The 25,546-nt window shown below is 46.8% G+C and overlaps 1 protein-coding gene across 1 annotated transcript; it reads right to left on the reverse strand.

The window, feature by feature from the left end:
* Positions 1–1,516: 1,516 nt before the first annotated feature.
* LOC106605743 (sphingosine kinase 2) lies at positions 1,517–25,340 on the reverse strand. The gene is given in 9 exon segments (XM_045718835.1): positions 1,517–3,439; positions 3,864–4,199; positions 4,202–5,474; positions 6,337–6,540; positions 8,517–8,632; positions 8,754–8,848; positions 12,829–12,978; positions 18,083–19,798; positions 25,078–25,340. Coding segments are annotated over 8 exon segments (2,694 nt in total). The 5' UTR covers positions 18,546–19,798; positions 25,078–25,340; the 3' UTR covers positions 1,517–3,382.
* Between the last annotated feature and the right edge of the window lie 206 nt (positions 25,341–25,546).

A 25,546-nucleotide genomic window follows, 5' to 3' on the forward strand; every position in this document is an offset into this window, starting at 1 on the left:
CAACATAGACATACTAGGTAGGTACAGTTGAAGTTGGAAGTTTACATACACCTTAGCCAAATACATTTAAACTCAGTTTTTCACAATTCCTGACATTTAATCCTAGTAAAAATTCCCTGTTTTAGGTCAGTTAGGATCCCCACTTTATTTTAGGAATGTGAAATGTCAGAAAAATAGTAGAGAGAATGATTTATTTCTGGTTTTATTTCTTTCATCACATTCCCAATGGGTCAGAAGTTTACATACACTCAATTAGTATTTGGTAGCATTGCCTTTAAATTGTTGATCTTGGGTCAAAACGTTTTGGGTAGCCTTCCACAAGCTTCCCACAATAAGTTGGGTGAATTTTGGCCCATTCCTCCTGACAGATCTGGTGTAACTGAGTCAGGTTTGTAGGCCTCCTTGCTCGCACACGCCTTTTCAGTTCTGCCAACAAATTTTCTATAGGATTGAGGTCAGGGCTTTGTGATGGCCACTCCAATACCTTGACTTTGTTGTCCTTAAGCCATTTTGCAACAACTTTGGAGGTATGCTTGGGGTCATTGTCCATTTGGAAGACCCATTTGCGACCAAGCTTTAACTTCCTAACTGATGTCTGTGAGATGTTGCTTCAATATATCCACATAATTTTCCATTCTCATGAATGGTGCACTTCACATCTATTTTGTGAAGTGCACCAGTCCCTCCTGCAGCAAAGCACCCCCACAACATGATGCTGCCACCCCATGCTTCACGGCTGGGATGGTGTTCTTCGGCTTGCAAGCTACCCAAGCCTCCCCCTTTTTCCTCCAAACATAACAATGGTCATTATGGCCAAACAGTTCTATTTTTGTTTCATCAGACCAGAGGACACTTCTCCAAAAAGTACGATCTTTGTCCCCATGTGCAGTTGCAAACCGTAGTCTGGCTTTTTTATTGCGGTTTTGGAGCAGTGGCTTCTTCCTTGCTGAGCGGCCTTTCAGGTTATGTCGATATAGGTCTCGTTCTACTGTGGATATAGATACTTTTGTACCTGTTTCCTCCAGCATCTTCACAAGGTCCTTTGCTGCTGTTCTGGGATTGATTTGCACTTTTCACACCTTCCTGAGCGGTATGACGGCTGCGTGGTCCCATTGTGTTTATACTCGCATAGTATTGTTTGTACAGATGAACGTGGTACCTTCAGGCATTTAGAAATTGCTCCCAAGGATGAACAAGACTTGTGGAGGTCTACAATTCTTTTTCTGAGGTCTTGGCTGATATCTTTTGATTTTCCCATGCTGTCAAGCAAAGAGGCACTGAGTTTGAAGGTAGGCCTTGAAATACATCCACAGGTACACCTCCAATTGACTCAAATTATGTAAATTAGCCTATCAGAAGCTTCGAAAGCCATGACATTTTCTGGAATTTTCCAAGCTGTTTAAAGGCACAGTCAACTTAGTGTATGTAAACTTCTGACCCACTGGAATTGTGATACAGTGAATTATAAGTGAAATAATCTGTCTGTAAACAATTGTTGGAAAAATTACTTGTGTCATGCACAAAGTAGATGTCCTAACCGACTTGCCAAAAGTATAGTCAGTTAACAAGAAATTTGTGGAGTGGTTGAAAAACAAATTTTAATGACTCCAACCTAAGTGTATGTAAACTTCCGACTTCAACGGTATAGGCTACATCCCACTGAGAAATCAATTTCTGAAATGTAGGCTATGATTTGAGTTGGGAGGCACAGCCTTGTCTGTGATTAGCTAAATCCTCAAGAAGGTAATCATTCATTTACTGAGTTTATGTTGTCTGTTTAAGATTATAACGGTCTCCTATGGAAACGATCTGCTTGTCATGTGGTAAATAACACCAGCAAGACAAGTACATCTTGTTCCTTTCAACAGCAATCTTTATCTAAAAGATAGAATCCAATCGAGTGTTGATATTCTGCAGCTGCATAACACTTCAGAATCTACTCACAATTATATCAATTAAAATCGACTACATCAGAGGTATGTAAAAAGGCAGTTTACACATGTGGAACTAGTGACTATTTGCTGAAAACAACCAGCATTCTGGGTCTTTGTGAGACTTTCAGAGGATTCCGTGACAACATACATGAAACTTGATCAAGCAACAGTCTCGTGATCACTGTGTTGCAACTTCATAATCTAGCATCATCATCATGCACCCTTTTTGCAAAGAAAAACAGGCAAATGCACTATACACCATGATGGCTACTGTTCAACAGTCCCGTCTATCCTTCTGTTGTGAAATACCCGTGTATAAGGACTCAATGAGCTTTATATTTATTTCAGTGTTGATCTAACTTTACTGGTTTATTCTAGGAGTAATCGTCTCCATGGGATTGCTAATAAACTTCCTTTGTTCACAGATATTTCATTTACACCAATACAAACTTAACTAACACGACAGTATGCTCAGCAGCTTTGTTTTGTTTTTCCTGTAGTGGACGGTCCCCTCTGATATACCTGGATGGCAGAGGCGGCTGGTGGGAGGAACTATATGAGGACGGGCTCATTGTCATGGCTGGAATGGAATAATTAGAACGGAGTCAAACATGGGGTTTTGTATGGGTTTGATACCGTTCCATTAATTCCATTCCAGTCTTTACAATGAGCCCGTCCTCCTATAGCTCCTCCCACCAGCCTCTGGTGAATGGAGATTTGCGGAGTCGCAGGTTTAGGCATCTTATATAAGACAGAAAGGGCAAAGTCACAGGAGTTGTACTTTAAGGCATTACAGGGAAGGACGGAGGTTCCAATACGGAAGGGGATCTACATTTGCATGAGGGTGTGGCTCCCTCTGAAATAGTTCTAGAACTAGAACTTGATAGTTCTGATATAGAACTAGAACTGTTCTAGGACAGCTTTGATATAGAACTAGAACTGTTCTAGGACAGCTTTGATATAGAACTAGAACTGTTCTAGGACAGCTTTGATAGAGAACAAAGAAATCTGAACTCTCTCTGTAAGGCAAGGTCAGGAAATGTGCATCTCTGCATGCCATTTGTGCATACTAGAATGTATATACCACACACATGCACTGAATACACACTCCCCCATACACATTCAACTTGTCCCCCCCCCCTATTTTGTTCCCATGGCTATGCAGGTACAGGCTTCTCAGGATAAACGGAGTGTAATCCAACAGCTGTGCAACAAAGCTCGTTTTCATCCGTTTTTAAAATTCTCTATTAATCCCTCGGCTTGCGTCCTGCACCGCCGCTCTGCTCAGCAGATGATCCCTTCCATTAAACCCCAGAAATGATTTGGGCTATTTTCAGTCTCTGAGGCTTTTTTCTCCTCTTTCTCTGTGAACGTAGATGGCAACAGAGATGATATAATTGGAGAGAGCGCCGTATCAGCTGATCTGGTCAGCCAATCCCTTGTCAGAATCAGGTGATCTTCACTCCAGAGTCACCAACAATGAGCCGGGACATAGAGGGATGGACCTGAGGGAGACAAACCGATAGAGTGATTAGTATAATACTTTAGAGAAGGGAACTAAAGATAGGTCTTAGAAGTGTATAATGTGGTTATTAATATACCAGAGAAAACATGAAAGCTAAACACAGAATTCTAACAGCTTTTGTTGCACTGAAGTGATAGGCCATCATCAAGGGTTTAATATAATACAGGCAGAATACAGAGGGTAACATCGTACCAAAGACAATACACCAGTTCAGTACTATAGATGTGGAGTGGATTTACATGCACTTACGAGCTGGGATTGTTAGTGAAAAGATTTATAAAAAAAGCTTTCGAAATCAGTTTTAAAATCTTAGCAACTGCTTTTATCTTCCAGTGTACATACACTTTACACACTCCCTCCAGCCCTCCCCACTCCACTTTCCCCCACTCCATCGCTCTCTCTACCTGTGCCTGCAGCGGGCCGTATGGCACCAGTTCCCCGTCCACAGTGAGTGTTCCTCGTGGGGAGAGGGGCTGCAGCCTGAAGGCCCTGGCTGGGACATGGCTCACATAGGGGGAGCTGAGAGACAGGTGTGCCCCCCTCTCCATGGCCAGGAACAGACGGAGCAGGGTGGCTCTGGAGATCCCTGCCCGCACAAACGTCAGGTGGATCAGCCCGTCGTCAAACCTGGCTTGGGGGGCGGCATGGAGGTCTGCCCCGAGATGGGACTGGTAGATGGCCAGCACAAGCACAAAGTCCCCCTCAATGGTCACCCAGTCCCGGGTCGGCAGGGCCTGGTCCAAGGGGGGCAGGAGGTCATCCCTGGGAGGGTTGAAAGGGAGTGAGATGGGGGGCGGTTCTTGAGGGGTCCGGCAGGCTCTGCAATGTCAAAGGTAAAGGAGGGGGAGGGGGACTGGAGAGACGGGGAAGGGGAGGTGGAGTTGGGGGTGTTGGGGCGTGGAACGAGGTAGGAGGAGGAGTGGGGAGAGGCACAGGACGGGGAGGAAGGGGGTGTGGGAGAGAGGGAGAGGGACAGGGAGGGGAGTTTGGGGGGTAGGGAGTTGGAGTGGGGGTGGTGGAGGAGGGATAGAGGTCTGGGGCGGGATGCGTTCTGGTCCAGAGATTTGGGCTTGAAGGAGAAAGGAGAGTGTCTGAAGGGAGAGGATATGGTGAGGGCTCTCTCCCGGGCGATGTCCAGTGGGTAAGCTTCTTTCTGGAAGTATGTTCCATTCAGATCCATCTCTTCTGCCCTGTACGAGGCTCCAGAAACGGGGTCAGCCTCCTGGCTGAGGGGCTGGCTAAAGAAGGCGTTAGCTATCTGGCTGGAAGGGGCAGAGTTCTTCCTTAGAGTCAGTCTGGTCTGCTGGAGGTTGTCTGGGTACGAGTAACACCCCTCTGGGTCCTTGTTGGCCTCTCGCCCCACGTCCACCCCGTACCCCTCTCCAACCTCCTTCGCTTCCATCACCCCATCCATTGAGACACTGCTGCCTTCCCCATTCCTCACTCTCTCCTCTATATCCTCTATCATCCCTGAGTCCTGCTCCATCGTTCCGTCTTCTCTTTCCTCATCTGGCCTTTTTTCCATGTTCACCCCATCCTCCCTTCCCATCCTGCAATCTTCCCTTTCGTTCGACTCCGAACTCGTCCCAGATCTCTCCGAACTTGTCCCTGACCTCCCCGCCTCTCCCTCCAGCTCTCTCTCTCTATCCTCTGCCAAGCTACTCGCCCTGACCACCCCCGTTCCCCCTCCCCTGGCCCTCTCCCTCCTCCTCTCCCTCTCTCTCTGCCTCTCCATCTCTCTCTCCCGCTCCCTTTCCGTGTCTACCCTCCTCAGACTCCTCTGTTCGCTGAGGCCCATGTCAGAGCTGGTGCGTTGGATGGGGGTGTGGCAGAAGCCCTCCAGGCCCTCAGTGATGCTGCGGGACAGGGGTCTGCGCAGGGGCGGAGGGATGGCGTCTGGGGATGTGGCGACTATGGAGGGGGGCAGGTAGGACAGACGGCCCTTATAGGAGCGCAGGGAGGCCAGGCGGACCAGAGTGCCCAGGGTGAACCGTGCCGAGCCCAGACCCCGGTACCTGCAACATCACACCATTACAGCATTTAGTTACCAGGGCAACAACAGAGAACATAACACATTACTTATTCATTAGGAATAAGTGTGATCAAGGAGGTACAGTGAAAGATTGCTTGTACTTAATTTAAGGATGAGTGACCAAAGGCAAGCGCCCTGCCCCGTCACCCTGGAAGCCTCTTCCCCAGAGTTAAAGAACCCAATCACGTTCTGCCCATGTGTTAGTTTACAGACATCCACCTCCCTTCACATTTCTCACTTTACTCAGCCTCTTCTGAACCCTTCCTATCAACCTTTTTGATAGAAATGATGGAGCCTACATCTCTGCCTCAAATTTCAGAACAGCTGATATAAAACCTGCAGCTATTTTAACCAACATTCCAAATATATATATATATATATATATATATATATGCTAATTTAGGATGTAGGCTACAACTTTATCTGTTGTAACTAAGGATATTGCAGTAGCACATGTAGGAAGCTGTCTACACATTGTTTTTGCCCCAATACAATCTGCATTTAAACCACAAATCACGTACAACTGTAATTTCGCTTCTCAATGATCATGCAAGTACTGCACGATTTGACAATGACTGAAATTTGCCTGAGTAGCCTGTTCAACTTCTGGGCAGACGACCATTCAACTACTACTTTGACTGCCTCCTGCTTAGCCAATGTTTGCAATGATGATGGAAAAAACTACCCTTCAGTGTACAGCTTGTGTTTGATAAGCTGTGTCAGCAGAGGGAGCAGTAAAATAGAGAATCCCGCACATGTGCAGAAGCTTCGGCTGTTTAGCTATCGGGAAGAGGACTCCAGAGAACTCGGCACCGCAGCCACGCCATTAACTTAAACACACACACCTCTCACTCTCGATGTCCACGTCAGACACAAAGCCCCAGGCCACAGACAGGAAGGAGAACATCCTTCTGGGAAGACCCGGGCGGCCATTTTGAGAAGGGGCGGGGCTGGTTGTCACGGAGACCAAATCCATGGGCTTGACTCCGCCACGGCAGAGCTGAAAACAGCAGTTGAGGAGGAGAGGCTCCCGAAGGCACATGTCATAACTGGGATGAAGAGAAAAGTAAGAGGCAAACAGTGGATGGAAGAGAATGGAGAAAGGGTGAGAATGTGGATAGGGAGAGGAATGGAAAATACAGAGAGGAAAGGTGAGAGGAGAGAGGAAATGAATACTGTGTAATATAAGTTAACATAATGTTTATGACATACACAATCAGCGAATGTTATGTAGGTGGCCAAACAAGCCATCATAAAGACAACACAAGAGATAAGAAGGAGAGAGAGATGAAAGAACAGACTGTACTATATTGACTGGACTCATTTATTGACGTGTCTTCCAGAGATAAAGGAGAGAACTCTAGAAATAACAGGACATGAAGAGAGGGAGGGAATAGTGGGGGTAGGAGAAAGAGAGAGGGAGTGGCGGGCAGGAGAGAACGGGAGGGAGGAGAGAATTTCTCTATCAGTCTCAGTCTCGATGAGTCGTTGAAACAGCTGATACAGCAATACGAGAGGCATAAGGATTAGTTGAAGATGCTAAAGTCTACAGTACTTTAATAAGGCCAATGGGATGTACATCAATAAACTGAAGTCTACTACTGCAATGTAATAGGGCCAATGGGATGTACATCAATAAACTAAAGTCTAAAGGTTGACCGTGATTAGAATTAAGGTTGGGCGATATTTGGGGAGACCTCTTCTACGATATGCTACTCCAAATATTGTGATATCCGATATAATCGTTGGGCGACTTTATTTTTTTATTTCCTCTTTTTTATTTAACCTTTAACTTTTGGGGTGTCAGGTTGCCTAGTGGTTAGAGTGTTGGACTAGTAACCGAAAGGTTGCTGGATTGAATCCCGGAGCTGACAAGGTAAAAATCTGTCGTTCTGCCCCTGAACAAGGCAGATAACCCAGTGTTCCCTGGTAGGATGTCATTGTAAATAAGAATTTGTTCTTAACTGACTTGCCTAGTTAAATAAAGGTTCATTTAAAAAATGTGTCAAGTCAGTTAAAAACAAATTCTTATTTAGAATGACGGTCTACCCCAGACAAATCCTCCCCTAACCCGGACGACGCTGGGCTATTGTGCGCCGCCCTATGGGACTTCCGATCACGGCCGGTTGTGATACAGCCTGGAATCAAACCACTCGGGAGCCACCAATATTGACTAGATAATTCTAGACTGTGAAAGTTTTGTCCTTATATGATTTTCTAGTCACATTCTCATGAAATAACCTTAGTAAGGCAAAAAAAAGACTTCATTTATTTAGACTTCATTTTCAACATATTGTTGCAGCCTAACTTATAAGACTGCACCGTTAGATTTTTAAAGCTCAAATACAGAAGTCTTGCACATCCCGATTCACCTACCATCTTGGACTTCCCGATATACCTACCATCTTGGACTTCACGATACACCTACCATCTTGGACTTCCCGATATACCTACCATCTTGTACTTCACGATATACCTACCATCTTGGACTTCACATATTCGGTAATGTCAAACATCCCGATATTTGATAGAATCATATATCGGCCCAATGCTAATTAGACTGCACACCTTTTACTTCCAATGAAAACTACTGTGGGTGTGTGTGACTGTAAAGGTGCGTGTTTATCTACATCTGCATTGAGAAATGTATCAAGTGGTTGAGGAATGAATTTGAGGCTGAGATAAATTCTTAATTCAATCCAGACACACCATGGCACCAGAACCCTGAACTGGAATAACCTATTCATTTCAATGCTTCTACTAGTATCTCCAGCATTCTCACCATTGATCTAACAAGAAATTCTAAAATATTGCATGTTTAGGTTTGAATCAGTCTCATATGTCTGGTCAAGTCATTACATGTGTCACATAGCTGGTTGGATATGTGTGTGTGTGTGTGTGTGTGTGTGTGTGTGTGTGTGTGTGTGTGTGTGTGTGTGTGTGTGTGTGTGTGTGTGTGTGTGTGTGTGTGTGTGTGTGTGTCTGTGTCTGTGTCTGTGTGTGTGTGTGTGTGTGTGTGACCCACCCTGCATGGTGGTTGATGGATCCAGCCAGGGCATTTCCAGAGCCACAGGGCAGGATGCCTACAGGTGTCTTTATTGCTAGTTCCCAGTCTGGACGCTCCATCAAACCATTGATCACCTGGAGAGAGAAAAGCAGAGCAGAGTCAGACACACACACACACACCCCCCAACACCCCCACCATCCCCCCCACACACACACACACACAACCCCCCCCACACACATACACACACCCCCACACCTCGTGCAGCAGGCCATCTCCAGAGACGATGATGATGCCGTCCCACTGTGACAGGGAGATCTCTTTGATTAACTCTCTGGCATGGTTCTGTCGCTCTGAGAAGAAAAGGAGATGTGTTGTTAGGAGGTTGTACCTGTGTGTGTGTGATACCGATTAACGGCTGTGGTTGTAGAGCTGATGTTACGGTGTGTGTTACCTGTCTGTATCAGGTTGTAGAGCTGATGTTACGGTGTGTGTTACCTGTCTGTATCAGGTTGTAGCTGATGTTACGGTGTGTGTTACCCGTCTGTATCAGGTTGTAGTGCTGATGTTACGGTGTGTGTTACCCGTCTGTATCAGGTTGTAGCTGATGTTACGGTGTGTGTTACCCGTCTGTATCAGGTTGTAGTGCTGATGTTACGGTGTGTGTTACCTGTCTGTATCAGGTTGTAGAACTGATGTTACGGTGTGTGTTACCTGTCTGTATCAGGTTGTAGAGCTGATGTTACGGTGTGTGTTACCTGTCTGTATCAGGTTGTAGCTGATGTTACGGTGTGTGTTACCTGTCTGTATCAGGTTGTAGCTGATGTTACGGTGTGTGTTACCCGTCTGTATCAGGTTGTAGCTGATGTTATGGTGTGTGTTACCCGTCTGTATCAGGTTGTAGCTGATGTTACGGTGTGTGTTACCCGTCTGTATCAGGTTGTAGCTGATGTTACGGTGTGTGTTACCTGTCTGTATCAGGTTGTAGCTGATGTTACGGTGTGTGTTACCTGTCTGTATCAGGTTGTAGAGCTGATGTTACGGTGTGTGTTACCTGTCTGTATCAGGTTGTAGCTGATGTTACGGTGTGTGTTACCTGTCTGTATCAGGTTGTAGCTGATGTTACGGTGTGTGTTACCCGTCTGTATCAGGTTGTAGCTGATGTTACGGTATGTGTTACCTGTCTGTATCAGGTTATGGAGCTGATGTTACGGTGTGTGTTACCTGTCTGTATCAGGTTGTAGAGCTGATGTTACGGTGTGTGTTACCTGTCTGTATCAGGTTGTAGAGCTGATGTTACGGTGTGTGTTACCTGTCTGTATCAAGTTGTAGCTGATGTTACGGTGTGTGTTACCTGTCTGTATCAGGTTGTAGCTGATGTTACGGTGTGTGTTACCCGTCTGTATCAGGTTGTAGCTGATGTTACGGTGTGTGTTACCCGTCTGTATCAGGTTGTAGCTGATGTTACGGTGTGTGTTACCCACCTGTATCAGGTTGTAGCTGATGTTACGGTGTGTGTTACCCGTCTGTATCAGGTTGTAGCTGATGTTACGGTGTGTGTTACCTGACTGTATCAGGTTGTAGCTGATGTTACGGTGTGTGTTACCTGTCTGTATCAGGTTGTAGCTGATGTTACGGTGTGTGTTACCTGTCTGTATCAGGTTGTAGCTGATGTTATGGTGTGTTACCTGTCTGTATCAGGTTGTAGAGCTGATGTCACGGTGTGTGTTACCTGTCTGTATCAGGTTGTAGCTGATGTTACGTGTGTGTTACCTGTCTGTATCAGGTTGTAGCTGATGTTACGGTGTGTGTTACCTGTCTGTATCAGGTTGTAGAGCTGATGTTACGGTGTGTGTTACCTGTCTGTATCAGGTTGTAGAGCTGATGTTACGGTGTGTGTTACCTGTCTGTATCAGGTTGTAGCTGATGTTACGGTGTGTTACCTGTCTGTATCAGGTTGTAGCTGATGTTACGGTGTGTTACCTGTCTGTATCAGGTTGTAGACCTGATGTTACGGTGTGTGTTACCTGTCTATCAGGTTGTAGCTGATGCTACGGTGTGTGTTACCTGTCTGTATCAGGTTGTAGACCTGATGTTAAAGTGTGTGTTACCTGTATGTATCAGGTTGTAGCTGATGTTACGGTGTGTGTTACCCGTCTGTATCAGGTTGTAGAGCTGATGTTACGGTGTGTGTTACCCGTCTGTATCAGGTTGTAGCTGATGTTACGGTGTGTGTTACCTGTCTGTATCAGGTTGTAGCTGATGTTACGGTGTGTGTTACCTGACTGTATCAGGTTGTAGCTGATGTTACGGTGTGTGTTACCTGTCTGTATCAGGTTGTAGCTGATGTTACGGTGTGTGTTACCTGTCTGTATCAGGTTGTAGAGCTGATGTTACGGTGTGTGTCCTGTCTGTATCAGGTTGTAGAGCTGATGTTACGGTGTGTGTTACCTGTCTGTATCAGGTTGTAGCTGATGTTACGTGTGTGTTACCTGTCTGTATCAGGTTGTAGCTGATGTTACGGTGTGTGTTACCTGTCTGTATCAGGTTGTAGAGCTGATGTTACGGTGTGTGTTACCTGTCTGTATCAGGTTGTAGAGCTGATGTTACGGTGTGTGTTACCTGTCTGTATCAGGTTGTAGCTGATGTTACGGTGTGTGTTACCTGTCTGTATCAGGTTGTAGCTGATGTTACGGTGTGTTACCTGTCTGTATCAGGTTGTAGACCTGATGTTACGGTGTGTGTTACCTGTCTGTATCAGGTTGTAGCTGATGCTACGGTGTGTGTTACCTGTCTGTATCAGGTTGTAGACCTGATGTTAAAGTGTGTGTTACCTGTATGTATCAGGTTGTAGCTGATGTTACGGTGTGTGTTACCTGTCTGTATCAGGTTGTAGAGCTGATGTTACGGTGTGTGTTACCCGTCTGTATCAGGTTGTAGAGCTGATGTTACGATGTGTGTTACCCGTCTGTATCAGGTTGTAGCTGATGTTACGGTGTGTGTTACCCGTCTGTATCAGGTTGTAGCTGATGTTACGGTGTGTGTTACCCGTCTGTATCAGGTTGTAGAGCTGATGTTACGGTGTGTGTTACCTGTCTGTATCAGGTTGTAGAGCTGATGTTACGGTGTGTGTTACCTGTCTGTATCAGGTTGTAGAGCTGATGTTACGGTGTGTGTTACCTGTCTGTATCAGGTTGTAGCTGATGTTACGGTGTGTGTTACCTGTCTGTATCAGGTTGTAGAGCTGATGTTACGGTGTGTGTTACCTGTCTGTATCAGGTTGTAGAGCTGATGTTACGGTGTGTGTTACCTGTCTGTATCAGGTTGTAGCTGATGTTACGGTGTGTGTTACCTGTCTGTATCAGGTTGTAGCTGATGTTACGGTGTGTGTTACCTGTCTGTATCAGGTTGTAGCTGATGTTACGGTGTGTGTTACCTGTCTGTATCAGGTTGTAGCTGATGTTACGGTGTGTGTTACCTGTCTGTATCAGGTTGTAGCTGATGTTACGGTGTGTGTTACCTGTCTGTATCAGGTTGTAGAGCTGATGTTACGGTGTGTGTTACCTGTCTGTATCAGGTTGTAGCTGATGTTACGGTGTGTGTTACCTGTCTGTATCAGGTTGTAGCTGATGTTACGGTGTGTGTTACCTGTCTGTATCAGGTTGTAGCTGATGTTACGGTGTGTGTTACCTGTCTGTATCAGGTTGTAGAGCTGATGTTACGGTGTGTGTTACCTGTCTGTATCAGGTTGTAGAGCTGATGTTACGGTGTGTGTTACCTGTCTGTATCAGGTTGTAGCTGATGTTACGGTGTGTGTTACCTGTCTGTATCAGGTTGTAGCTGATGTTACGGTGTGTGTTACCTGTCTGTATCAGGTTGTAGCTGATGTTACGGTGTGTGTTACCTGTCTGTATCAGGTTGTAGGCTGATGTTACGGTGTGTGTTACCTGTCTGTATCAGGTTGTAGAGCTGATGTTACGGTGTGTGTTACCTGTCTGTATCAGGTTGTAGAGCTGATGTTACGGTGTGTGTTACCTGTCTGTATCAGGTTGTAGCTGATGTTACGGTGTGTGTTACCTGTCTGTATCAGGTTGTAGCTGATGTTACGGTGTGTGTTACCTGTCTGTATCAGGTTGTAGCTGATGTTACGGTGTGTGTTACCTGTCTGTATCAGGTTGTAGAGCTGATGTTACGGTGTGTGTTACCTGTCTGTATCAGGTTGTAGAGCTGATGTTACGGTGTGTGTTACCTGTCTGTATCAGGTTGTAGCTGATGTTACGGTGTGTGTTACCTGTCTGTATCAGGTTGTAGCTGATGTTACGGTGTGTGTTACCTGTCTGTATCAGGTTGTAGCTGATGTTAGCCTCTCTGATCATTGGCAGGATGTGTGTCTGACACCACTGCATAGCCTGGCCTCTCCCGCTGAAGGGGTTCACCAATAGCAGCAGCCTTCGGGGACGGGGCAGTAGACGTTTGCCAATTTCTGAGGGAAAGCAGCCAATCATTAGAACAATCAATCAATTTGTTTCTATCAAAAATACAAGGCTTCATCTTCACAGTGTACAATAGAACAACAAACGTAAGCGATACCATAAAGCAGGGTTTCCCAAACTCAGTCCTGGGACCCCCACCCTCCCTGGGTGCATGTTTTAGTTTTTGTCCTAGCACTACACAGCTGATTCAAATAACCAACTCAACATCAAGCTTTGATTATTTGGGGAGGACCAAGTTTGGGAAACCCTGCCATTAAGCACAGTGTTTCCCACCCTTAGACCTTGAGTGTATCTGTGACAAGGCAAACCTCTTTCAGCTCATCTCAAAGGGACTATTCTCTGACCAGATAAGTAATAATGATTCCGTTTGACTAATGGCTCTACATAATTAAATCTTCTAGAATGAAAAGGCACTCAAAGCCCAGGACAGGGAAACAAGGTACTTAACTGAACACTTCAGTGCTTAGTCTTCCACAAAACGCCTAGTAATAACAAGCAGAGCCCTATCTACACAGCAGCACCTACTGTATAGGGTTGAAGTGGACCAAACACTAACTGCACACATCTCTGACTAAAGCCATTATAGAAGTAGAACCAGCAGCTAGGAGGTTGTATAATTCACACTGCAGAGCAGAGCAACAGAGTTACAGACAAACAGACAGAGTGGAGAAAGAGTTAGACAGAGAGAGAGAGTAGACAGAGTTACCAGACATACAGAGTGGAGACAGTTACAGACAGAGTGTGTGATGACTAGAGCAGGAGAGTGAGAGAGAGCAGGAGAGAGAGAGAGAGCAAGAGAGAGAGAGCGAGCAGGAGAGAGAGAGAGAGAGGGAGAGCACTAGAGAGCAGAAGAGAGAGAGAGAGCAGAAGAGAGAGAGCGAGCAAGAGAGAGAGAGCGAGCAGGAGAGAGAGGGGACAGAGTGATAAAGGGGTAGTAACTGGGAAAGGAGAAAGAGGGAGGACATTGAAAGAGGAAGGGAGGGAGGAGGTACAAAACAAAAGAGGACAGGGCAGATAGATGGATGAGAGGAGACAGGAGGAGGAGAGGAGACGAGACTGAAAAAGGTGTAAAGACAGCAAGGATGAAAGACTATGGGAGGGAGGATGTACAGACAGACACTGAGGGTGTAGACTAATGCACAGAGACAGTGAGAAAAGAAGAGTGTTTGGGAGAGAGGAAGGAGACAAGACAGAGAGATAATGAGCGAGGGAGAGTCAAAACAAATGGAAGAAAAGGGAATGTTGAAATGGATAATAGATGGGCTTTACGTAGGCCTTGGGGTTCTTCCAGGTCCTCAAAGTGCTAAAACAAAACAGCGATGTGAGAAAGGCTAACGATGGAGAAAGCAAAAAGGAGAGTGCAAGACAGAGGGACAGGGAGAGAGAAAGAAGGAGAGCATATACTGTATATAGATAGAAAGAACCACACAGGCCGTGGGTAAACAGTGGTGTTGCTATCTGGGCAGAACGGGAGCTAGTGGGAAGGGAGGGATACTGTGTTGGTGATGGGTGGGAGTTAGTTGGAAGGGAGGGAGGCTGTGTTGGTGAGGGGTGGGAGTTAGTTGGAAGGGAGGGAGGCCGTGTTGGTGAGGGGTGGGAGTTAGTTGGAAGGGAGGGAGGCCGTGTTGGTGAGGGGTGGGAGTTAGTTGGAAGGGAGGGAGGCCGTGTTGGTGAGGGGTGGGAGTTAGTGAGAAGAGAGGGAGGCCGTGTTGGTGAGGGGTGGGAGTTAGTGAGAAGAGAGGGAGGCCGTGTTGGTGAGGGGTGGGAGCTAGTGAGAAGAGAGGGAGGCCGTGTTGGTGAGGGGTGGGAGCTAGTGAGAAGAGAGGGAGGCCGTGTTGGTGAGGGGTGGGAGTTAGTTGGAAGGGAGGGAGGCCGTGTTGGTGAGGGGTGGGAGTTAGTTGGAAGGGAGGGAGGCCGTGTTGGTGAGGGATGGGAATTAGTTGGAAGGGAGGGAGGCCGTCTTGGTGAGGGGTGGGAGTTAGTTGGAAGGGAGGGAGGCCGTGTTGGTGAGTGAGGGGTGGGAGCTAGTGAGAAGAGAGGGAGGCCATGTTGGTGAGGGGTGGGACTTAGTGGGAAGGGAGGGAGGGAGGCTGTCTTGGTGAGGGGTGGGAGTTAGTTGGAAGAGAGGGAGGGAGGCCGTCTTGGTGAGGGGTGGGAGTTAGTTGGAAGGGAGGGAGGCCGTCTTGCTGAGGGGTGGGAGTTAGTTGGAAGGGAGGGGGGCCGTGTTGGTGAGGGGTGGGAGTTAGTTGGAAGGGAGGGAGGCCGTGTTGGTGAGGGGTGGGAGTTAGTTGGAAGGGAGGGAGGCCGTCTTGGTGAGGGGTGGGAGTTAGTTGGAAGGGAGGGAGGCCGTCTTGGTGAGGGGTGGGAGTTTGTTGGAAGGGAGGGAGGCCGTCTTGGTGAGGGGTGGGAGTTAGTTGGAAGGGAGGGAGGCCGTCTTGGTGAGGGGTGGGAGTTAGTTGGAAGGGAGGGAGGGAGGCCGTCTTGGTGAGGGGTGGGAGTTAGTTGGAAGGGAGGGAGGACGTCTTGGTGAGGGGTGGGAGTTAGTTGGAAGGGAGGGAGGCCGTGTTGGTGAGGGGTGGGAGTTAGTTGGAAGGGAGGGAGGCCGTCTTGGTGAGGGGTGGGAGTTAGTTGGAAGGGAGGGAGGCCGTCTTGGTGAGGGGTGGGAGTTAGTTGCAAGGGAGGGAGGCCGTCTTGGTGAGGGGTGGGAGTTAGTTGGAAGGGAGGGAGGGAGGCTGTCTTGGTGAGGGGTGGGAGTTAGTTGGAAGGGAGGGAGGGAGGCTGTCTTGGTGAGGGGTGGGAGTTAGTTGGAAGGGAGGGAGGGAGGCCGTCTTGGTGAGGGGTGGGAGTTAGTTGGAAGGGAGGGAGGCCGTCTTGGTGAGGGGTGGGAGTTAGTTGGAAGGGAGAGGGGCTGTCTTGGTGAGGGGTGGGAGTTAGTTGGAAGGGAGGGAGGCCGTGTTGGTGAGGGGTGGGAGTTAGTTGGAAGGGAGGGAGGCCGTGTTGGTGAGGGGTGGGAGTTAGTTGGAAGGGAGGGAGGCCGTGTTGGTGAGGGGTGGGAGTTAGTTGGAAGGGAGGGAGGCCGTCTTGCTGAGGGGTGGGAGTTAGTTGGAAGGGAGGGGGGCCGTGTTGGTGAGGGGTGGGAGTTAGTTGGAAGGGAGGGAGGCCGTGTTGGTGAGGGGTGGGAGTTAGTTGGAAGGGAGGGAGGCCGTCTTGGTGAGGGGTGGGAGTTAGTTGGAAGGGAGGGAGGCCGTCTTGGTGAGGGGTGGGAGTTTGTTGGAAGGGAGGGAGGCCGTCTTGGTGAGGGGTGGGAGTTAGTTGGAAGGGAGGGAGGCCGTCTTGGTGAGGGGTGGGAGTTAGTTGGAAGGGAGGGAGGGAGGCCGTCTTGGTGAGGGGTGGGAGTTAGTTGGAAGGGAGGGAGGACGTCTTGGTGAGGGGTGGGAGTTAGTTGGAAGGGAGGGAGGCCGTCTTGGTGAGGGGTGGGAGTTAGTTGGAAGGGAGGGAGGCCGTCTTGGTGAGGGGTGGGAGTTAGTTGGAAGGGAGGGAGGCCGTCTTGGTGAGGGGTGGGAGTTAGTTGGAAGGGAGGGAGGCCGTCTTGGTGAGGGGTGGGAGTTAGTTGGAAGGGAGGGAGGCCGTCTTGGTGAGGGGTGGGAGTTAGTTGGAAGGGAGGGAGGGAGGCTGTCTTGGTGAGGGGTGGGAGTTAGTTGGAAGGGAGGGAGGGAGGCTGTCTTGGTGAGGGGTGGGAGTTAGTTGGAAGGGAGGGAGGGAGGCCGTCTTGGTGAGGGGGTGGGAGTTAGTTGGAAGGGAGGGAGGCCGTCTTGGTGAGGGGTGGGAGTTAGTTGGAAGGGAGAGGGGCTGTCTTGGTGAGGGGTGGGAGTTAGTTGGAAGGGAGAGGGGCTGTCTTGGTGAGGGGTGGGAGTTAGTTGGAAGGGAGGGGGCTGTCTTGGTGAGGGGTGGGAGTTAGTTGGAAGGGAGGGAGGCTATCTTGGTGAGGGGTGGGAGTTAATTGGAAGGGAGGGAGGCTGTCTTGGTGAGGGGTGGGAGTTAGTTGGAAGGGAGGGAGGCTGTCTTGGTGAGGGGTGGGAGTTAGTTGGAAGGGAGGGAGGCTGTCTTGGTGAGGGGTGGGAGTTAGTTGGAAGGGATGGAGGCTGTCTTGGTGAGGGGTGGGAGTTAGTTGGAAGGGAGGGAGGCTGTCTTGGTGAGGGGTGGGAGTTAGTGGGAAGGGAGGCTGTCTTGGTGAGGGGTGGGAGTTAGTGGGAAGGGAGGCTGTCTTGGTGAGGGGTGGGAGTTAGTGGGAAGGGAGGGATGCTGTGTTGGTTAGACGCTGAATGATACAGACCGTGTGTGCAGGACAGATAAGAGCAGAGACAGAGAAAGTAGAGGAAATTAAGTGTTAAAGGGATAACCTAGCCCACACACACACACAGCCAAGAAAGATTAAATAACATGTTTGTTCACATACATGAATGAACCCTTAAACAATACTTTAGCCTTTTAATAGTCAGGGGTCCTGACTGAACATAGCATGCTGTATGTATGTACGTGCGTACAGTACAACAGCATTGGCCTATATCCATTCATTCCTTATCACATGGCCATTATACAGTTTCCTACAGCCATTATACAGTAGCATGGTCAGAAATGAACTGAACTAGCCTGTATCTGTTAGAACATGCATGGTATTCATACAGTAGCCTAGGCCTATATTCACTTGTATCCTCTGGCCTCCTACATCAAAAGGACCACAGATCACCCTGTATGACTCCAGTTAACAATAACTAACAAACACTCTCATTTATGGAAACAAACTTTATGGAGTGAATGGTGCTAATAAAGTGAATTAAGGTACAGTTAAAGTCTGTACACAGGATAGGAAGTAGTCGACGCCAAACGCCATAACGAGTGCTGATTTGACTTCATTCTCTCTCACGGTGACACTGTGCCAGTCTAATGATGGGCATTAGGGAACATCAGACTGATTCCAACAACTGGGATGTTACAATAACCTCAGAACCTACACATATTGTGCCTGGACTGTAACATAGCATACAAACAGACAAGATAACTGAATGTAGCTGTGTTAGTGGAACACACACTCACCCGTGTCAGCAGTGATGGCGACTCCCCTGAGCAGACATTGTATAGCAGTGGACCATCTCTCAGCCTCCACCCTGGCCTCAGCCAGGTACGCCCTCACCTGCCTCCTCCTGGACACCCCCTTCCTCCGCCTCCCCGGGGGATACCAGTATAGAACCAGCAAGGGGGGAGCAGGGGCACGGGGACAGCTGCACCCTGCCAGCTCTGACAGGGGTAGTATTAGACGTGCCTCTTTACCAGGGCGGGGGGCCAGGCGCTGGACGTGGATGTGGGAGGGGGTGAGGGTCAAGGCGTAGCTGGAGGCAGGAGAGGGGCTGGGGGAGGGAGAAGGGGACGACAGACCCCCAGGACCTCCAGGGCTGTTGGGGCAGCTGTTGTCGCAGCTGCTGCCCGTTCCCCAGCCCCCGAACTGGCAGTGGAGTAGCGCCTCAGCTGGGGATGGGATGGGGGGCTCTGGGGAACGCATCCTTAGTGTGGTGGGCTTGACGGGGAGAGGACTTCCAACCCTCAGGTTTAAGGTAGGTAAGGTCTGTTTCCTGACAGGTGGACGGTGTGTGAGTGTTTCATGCAGTTGGCAGTTTGTTGGATGGAATAAGTCTGTTTAAATTCAGGTAGTGATACAACATGTCAGTTCACTTGGCCACTGATGGCCACCTTAAAAAGGAGAATCAAATGGAAGCACCTCTCCTTAGGATCTGCTAGGAAAACCAAAATATAACTATAGACCTGTCAGTCTGTCTTAAAAACTAAAAACACAAGTTATTTATCCCTGAAACCTCCTTAAAATCATTCTTCCACTTCAGTGCATGATTTGCAAAGACAACGCCACAAAGTCAACTCTGAGTTTGACGTGTGAAATCCATCTGCACTCAAAGGAGTATTGTACGATCCAAGAAAAATAACTCCCACTGGCCTTCAGATGGAGATTCTTCTCTTTAGTGTGTCAATCCAACAGAGGAACATAAAAACAATGAAAAACACCAGCCTTCATAACGCAAATGCCCGAAGACAAGGATCGATTTTGTCCTTAAATGCTATCAGTTCTAGATTTGTCCATTTCGGAATGATCGACAGACGGCTTGTAAAGGCTTGGAAACAAAAACCATATACTTTTCCAGTTTAAAATGAAAACAGAATATATATATATAGCCCTAAAGATTAAAAAAATATATATAACTCAAAGATATGCTTAAATTACAGTTTGAAATCTCTTAGTAATGATATTTATCAATAAAGTGCAGCTTAGAAAAGACAGCTACATGTCAAACGAGTTTAAATAACATAAAATATAACAAATCTTAAAACTTTGAATCAGACAAAAATGAACACACCTTGGTCTTGCAAGGAGGCTATAGCAATTTAATTAGCACTAGATTGCAGTGGAATATTGCGTGGTAAATGCTGACGTCAAACGTCCCGGTCTTCCACAGAAATGAGAGATATGTGGAGGCAGGAGAAAGGTGTGTCAAGGTAGAATTTAAATATCACTCTTCAAGAGACAAGCAGGCTTTACAGTAGTGAGATAGAATTGGACATTGATCGCGTAGCTAAGTGTCATCCGAATGAAAAATGCCACGTAATCATAGTTGTTTTCCATCAAATAGAGATGGAAAACCAAACAGAAAAAACTCAAATTTTACTAGATTGTGCCGGGGGGGGGGTTGTCATTCCTTCAGTTCAAGGGTCCATGTTCATGTTCCTTCACATAGATATGTATACCTAGAGAGAAACACTGGTATTAGTAATCTATTAGCTTCCAATGTCTTCCAGCAGAAAATACTCAGTCTATATATTCAAGTGTTGAAGAAGCATAAATGAAGGGACTAGTATCAATTTTATTTTACCTTTATTTAACTAGGCAAGCCAGTTAAGAACAATTTCTTATTTTCAATGACGGCCTAGGAACAGTGGGTTAACAGCCTTGTTCAGGGGCAGAAGAACAGATTTTTACCTTGTCAGCTTGGGGATTGGATCTTGCTCGGTTACAAGTCCAACACTCTAACCACTAGGCTACCTGCCGCCCCTCCAATAACAATGTCCCTTTAAAACTACTACTACTAGCGTGATGGTTGTAGCCATCAATTGTCCCATTAACAATCACCCATATTAGCAAACTTGTTTCATTTCAAACTCCACATTTCTCTAGTATAGGCTAGTACTTATCATAATGAACAATATCAGTAAAATGCCTGCGATAAGTGATTGGTGTCAATCATTTTTATAATTAACCCTAACCCTGAAATTTCCATCCCTAACTATAACATTTTCCGCCAAGATAGAACTGCCAAAGGGGGCGGTGTTGCAATCTACTGCAGAGATAGCCTGCAAGAGTTCTGTCTTACTATCCAGGTCTTTACCAAAACAATTCGAGCTTCTACTTCTAAAAATTCACCTTTCCAGAAACAAGTCTCTCACCGTTGCCGCTTGCTATAGACCACCCAGCTGTGCCCTGGACACCATATGTGAATTGATTGCCCCCCCATCTATCTTCTGAGCTCGTGCTGCTAGGTGACCTAAACTGGGACATGCTCTCAATCTCACACAAATTATCAATGAATCTACCAGGTACCACCCCAAATCCGTAAACACGGGCACCCTCATAGATATCATCCTAACTAACTCACCCTCCAAATACAACTCTGCTGTTTTCAAACAAGATCTCAGCGATCACTGCCTCATTGCCTGCATCCGCAATGGGTCTGCGGTCAAACGACCACCCCTCATCACTGTCAAACGCTCCCTAAAACACTTCAGAGAACAGGCCTTTCTAATCGACCTGGCCGGGGTATCCTGGAATGACATTGAGCTCATCCGGTCAGTAGAGGATGCCTGGTTATTCTTTAAAAGTGCCTTCCTCACCATCTTAAATAAGCATGCTCCATTGAATAAAAAAAAAAAACTAGGAATAGATATAGCCCTTGGTTCACTCCAGACCTGTCTGCCCTTGACCAGCACAAAAACATCCTGTGGCGTTCTGCATTAGCATCAAATAGCCCCCGTGATATGCAACTTTTCAGGGAAGTTAGGAACCAATATACACAGGCAGTTAGGAAAGCTAAGGCTAGCTTTTTCAAACAGAAATTTGCATCCTGTAGTATTAACTCAAAAAAGTTCTGGGACACTAAAGTCTATGGAGAATAAGAGCACCTCCTCCCAGCTGCCCACTGCACTGAGGCTAGGAAACACTGTCACTACCGATAAATCCACAATAATTGAGAATTTCTATAAGCATTTTTCTACGGCTGGTCATGCTTTCCACCTGGCTACCCCTACGCCGGTCAACAGCCCTGCGCTCCCCACAGCAACTCGCCCAAACCTCCCCCACTTCTCCTTCACCCAAATCCAGATAGCTGATGTTCTGAAAGAGCTGCAAAATCTGGACCCCTACAAATCAGCCGGGCTAGACAATCTGGACCCTCTCTTTCTAAAATTATCTGCCGAAATTATTGCAACCCCTATTACTAGCCTGTTCAACCTCTCTTTCGTATCATCTGAAATTCCCATAGATTGGAAAGCTGCCATGGTCATCCCCCTCTTCAAAGCGGGAGACACTCTAGACCCAAACTGCTACAGACCTATATCTATTCTACCCTGCCTTTCTAAGGTCTTTGAAAGCCAAGTTAACAAACAGATTACCGAACATTTCAAATCTCACCGTACCTTCTCTGCTAAACAATCTGGTTTCAGAGCTGGTCATGGGTGCACCTCAGCCACGCTCAAGGTCCTAAACGATATCATAACCGCCACCGATAAGAGACATTACTGTGCAGCCGTATTCATCGACCTGGCTAAGGCTTTCGACTCTGTCAATCACAACATTCTTATTGGCAGACTCAACAGCCTTGTTTTCTCAAATGATTGCCTCGCTTGGTTCACCAACTACTTCTCCGATAGAGTTCAGTGTGTCAAATCGGAGGGCCTGTGGTCCGGACCTCTGGCAGTCTCTATGGGGATGCCACAGGGTTCAATTCTCGGGCCGACTCTCTTCTCTATATACATCAATGATGCCGCTCTCGCTGCTGGTGATTCTCTGATCGACCTCAACGCAGATGACACCATTATGTATACCTCTGGCACTTCGTTGGACACTGTGTTAACTTACCTCCAGATGAGCTTCAATGCCATACAACTCTCCTTCCGTGGCCTCCAACTGCTCTTAAATGCAAGTAAAACTAAATGCATACTCTTCAACCGATCGCTGCCCGGACCTGCCCGCCCGTCCAGCATCACTACTCTGGACGGTTCTGACTCTCCTTCCAGACTCACATTAAACATCTCCAATCCAAAATTAAATCTAGAATCGGCTTCCTATTTCGCAACAAAGCATCCTTCACTCATGCTGCCAAACATACCCTCGTAAAACTGACCATCCTACCAATCCTCGACTTTGGCGATGTCATTTACAAAAAAGCCTCCAACACTCTACCCAACAAATTGGATGCAGTCTATCACAGTGCCATCCGTTTTGTCACCAAAGCCCCATATACTACCCACCACTGCGACCTGTATGCTCTCGTTGGCTGGCCCTCGCTTCATACTCATCGCCAAACCCACTGGCTCCAGGTCATCTACAAGTCTCTGCTAGGTAAAGCCCCGCCTTATCTCAGCTCACTGGTCACCATAGCAGCACCCACCCGTAGCACGCGCTCCATCAGGTATCTTTCACTGGTCACCCCCAAAGCCAATTCTTCCTTTGGCTACCTCTCCTTCCAGTTCTCTGCTGCCAATGACTGGAACGAACTGCAAAAAGCTCTGAAGCTGGAGACCCTTACCTCCCTCACTAGCTTTAAGCACCAGATGTGAGAGCAGCTCACAGATCACTGCACCTGTACATAGCTCATCTGTAAATAGCCCATCCAATCTACCTCATCCCCATACTGTATTTATCTTGCTCCTTTGCACCCTAGTATCTCAACTTGTACATTCATCTTCTGGACATCCTACCATTCCAGTGTTTAATTGCTATATTGTAATTAATTTGCCACCATAGCCTATTTATTGCCTTACCTCTCTTATCCTACCTCATTTGCACATGCTGTATATAGATTTTTCTACTGTATTATTGATTGTGTGTTTGTTTATTCCATGTGTAGCTCTGCGTTGTTGTATGTGTCGAACTGCTTTGCTTTATCTTGGCCAGGTCGCAAATGCAAATTAGAAATTGTTCTCAACTAGCCTACCTGGTTAAATAATGGTGAAATAAAATAATTCAGTTTATCATCCCAGCTCTAGTATCAATGGCACTCTACCCAAAAGTACCTTCATGTTTCGTTGACAAAAACATGTGCAGTAGCACCTTGTAAGGCAGTCATTATGAAAACAATAGGTCAGTAGAAAACAAGAAATTACTTTCAAATAAACTTTTCCAACAATCCAGCCGAGTGACGGAGACAGGCTCCCTCACCATGTCCTCTCTCCACATGTCCTGCTTCTAAGTTTAGAGTGATGTGTATGCGTGTTTCACAGTCCGATACAGTTTTACTTTGTTCCAAAAGGTGAGTGACTCTTTGGCCAGTTGCAGAAGTGAAAGCAGGGCAGCAAACTCGTGAGAGATTGTGGTTCAAACTGGATTAGGCAATCTGTGTGCATGCATTATCCCCATGTCCAGTATTCCTTGAAGTCATGCCATGACGGCTAAACCACGCCGATTTAGAATCACACGTTCCTGACATCTGTGCTCACTGATGCTACAACCTAATATGGGTAAATAAACACTGGTTTATTACCCGTATGCCTAATGAAATTAACGGAGTTTAGTGGACACCTTCTGACGGATGGCGTTTGTCCAGACAATCTTTAGTCTACCTACTTACTCTCACAATTTGTAACCAGTGGAAGTATGATTCATAGATTCTTGCCAGGACTGGCTTCGGCAGGCATAACTTGTAGCGACCTTCAAATATAGTTTACTCAGTCATCACAAATTGTTTCTTTACATTGTTACTAGTGAAATACTATGGACAAAAAACAAATCGTCCTTGTTAACATGTAACCTGGAAAACCTTAATTCAAGGAAAGTGTCTATCATTCAGATTCAGCTATCATAGACTATATAACAAAACAGACCCACAAGAGGCTTCCCTTTAAGTATTAACTGTTATGTTCAGTCGATAACCTTTATCTAAGGTGCTGACACAATCAAGACTTGGCAGATATGCAGCCTCTGATTAAATAAAAAGACTTGGTGCATTTGCTCGTGCGGGTACCTTGGTGCAATACTTGGTGCATTTACAGGGTGGCGGGTATCGCCGCTCTAATTTTGTTTTACTATGACCGTGCTCGGAACATTTAGGATCCATTTGGCAGTCTTGCACACAACATTGTTTAGAAATGTGTGATCCTTTCTCCGATAGCTAGCTAGTAGGATAGAGCGACTGACAAATAACGTTGGCTTAGAATGAAGCCATCGAGCTACTAGTATGGTAGCGATCTAACGTTAGCAAATGACAAGCGTTAACTACAGTTAGCTAGTTAACGTTAGTAAGGAATATTAATCATTGCTAAGTCTGTGTGTAACTCTTTCAAGCTAGTTCGCTACTTCTGACGTTTCAAATTGTTATAGTTACCCATGTTGATTGTGTTGACTGGTAGCTACAGTAGCCATCGCCAGGGAATACAGTATACAAACACAAAGCAGAGTTACCGTTCGATTGGGGTAGCAGAAAACTAGACAACTTAAGACATCCCAACTTGTTACAGTAGTGGATAGCATGCTAGCCAACAATGCCGTTTTGAAAATCATGTATTGGCTAGCTATAACGTTAAACGTAACTGGTTGTTTATCCTGGATAAAAACTCGGTCTAGCCATAATATCTAACGTTAGTAGCGAGGCGCTAGCCATCATTTTGTCGTTAGCTAGCTAAACAATGTCATTTCACTAACGTCAGCTAGCAAAAATATGCTGGCTAGCTAGGAGGTAACGTAGCTACTTAATTCTCACTTGGTAAAATAATAACCGTGGGAATATTAACTGTATAGACTGAAAAACTCAAATTACCTCATTCTACCTCCCCGGCTTGCTCCGTAGGAAGGCTATGTGGTTATCCTCCAGGAAGCGTGTATGAAACACGGGAGGGCTGGATAGTTTGAGCAGCGGGGAGGAAATCCAATCCTGATAAGGAAAGACATTCGGGACCCACCGACATTCTCCAATAGTTGACGGCGCCAGTGAACCTCATTGTGGAGGCCACAGATAATGTCATGAACGACTGAAAGTTACTGAGGACAAGACTGGACTCAAGCAGTCTAGTCAACACTGTCTAGGCTAGATGCACTCATCACCTGTCTAATAAAAATATTACACAAGGCATTGAAAAACAATTGTATTAATAGTACTAAATGTTATAAAACTGGGCCTAGGAGTGAATAGTAATAGTAGCTTGATTCAAATTGTCCATCAGGTTTGCACAAGAAAATGTCTACAGAGTGAAGTACTATGCAAGCGCAACAAAGCTCAGAAAAAAACA

The sequence above is a fragment of the Salmo salar genome, chromosome ssa05, assembly GCF_905237065.1.
Source record: "Salmo salar chromosome ssa05, Ssal_v3.1, whole genome shotgun sequence".
Classification (NCBI taxonomy): Eukaryota; Metazoa; Chordata; class Actinopteri; order Salmoniformes; family Salmonidae; genus Salmo; species Salmo salar.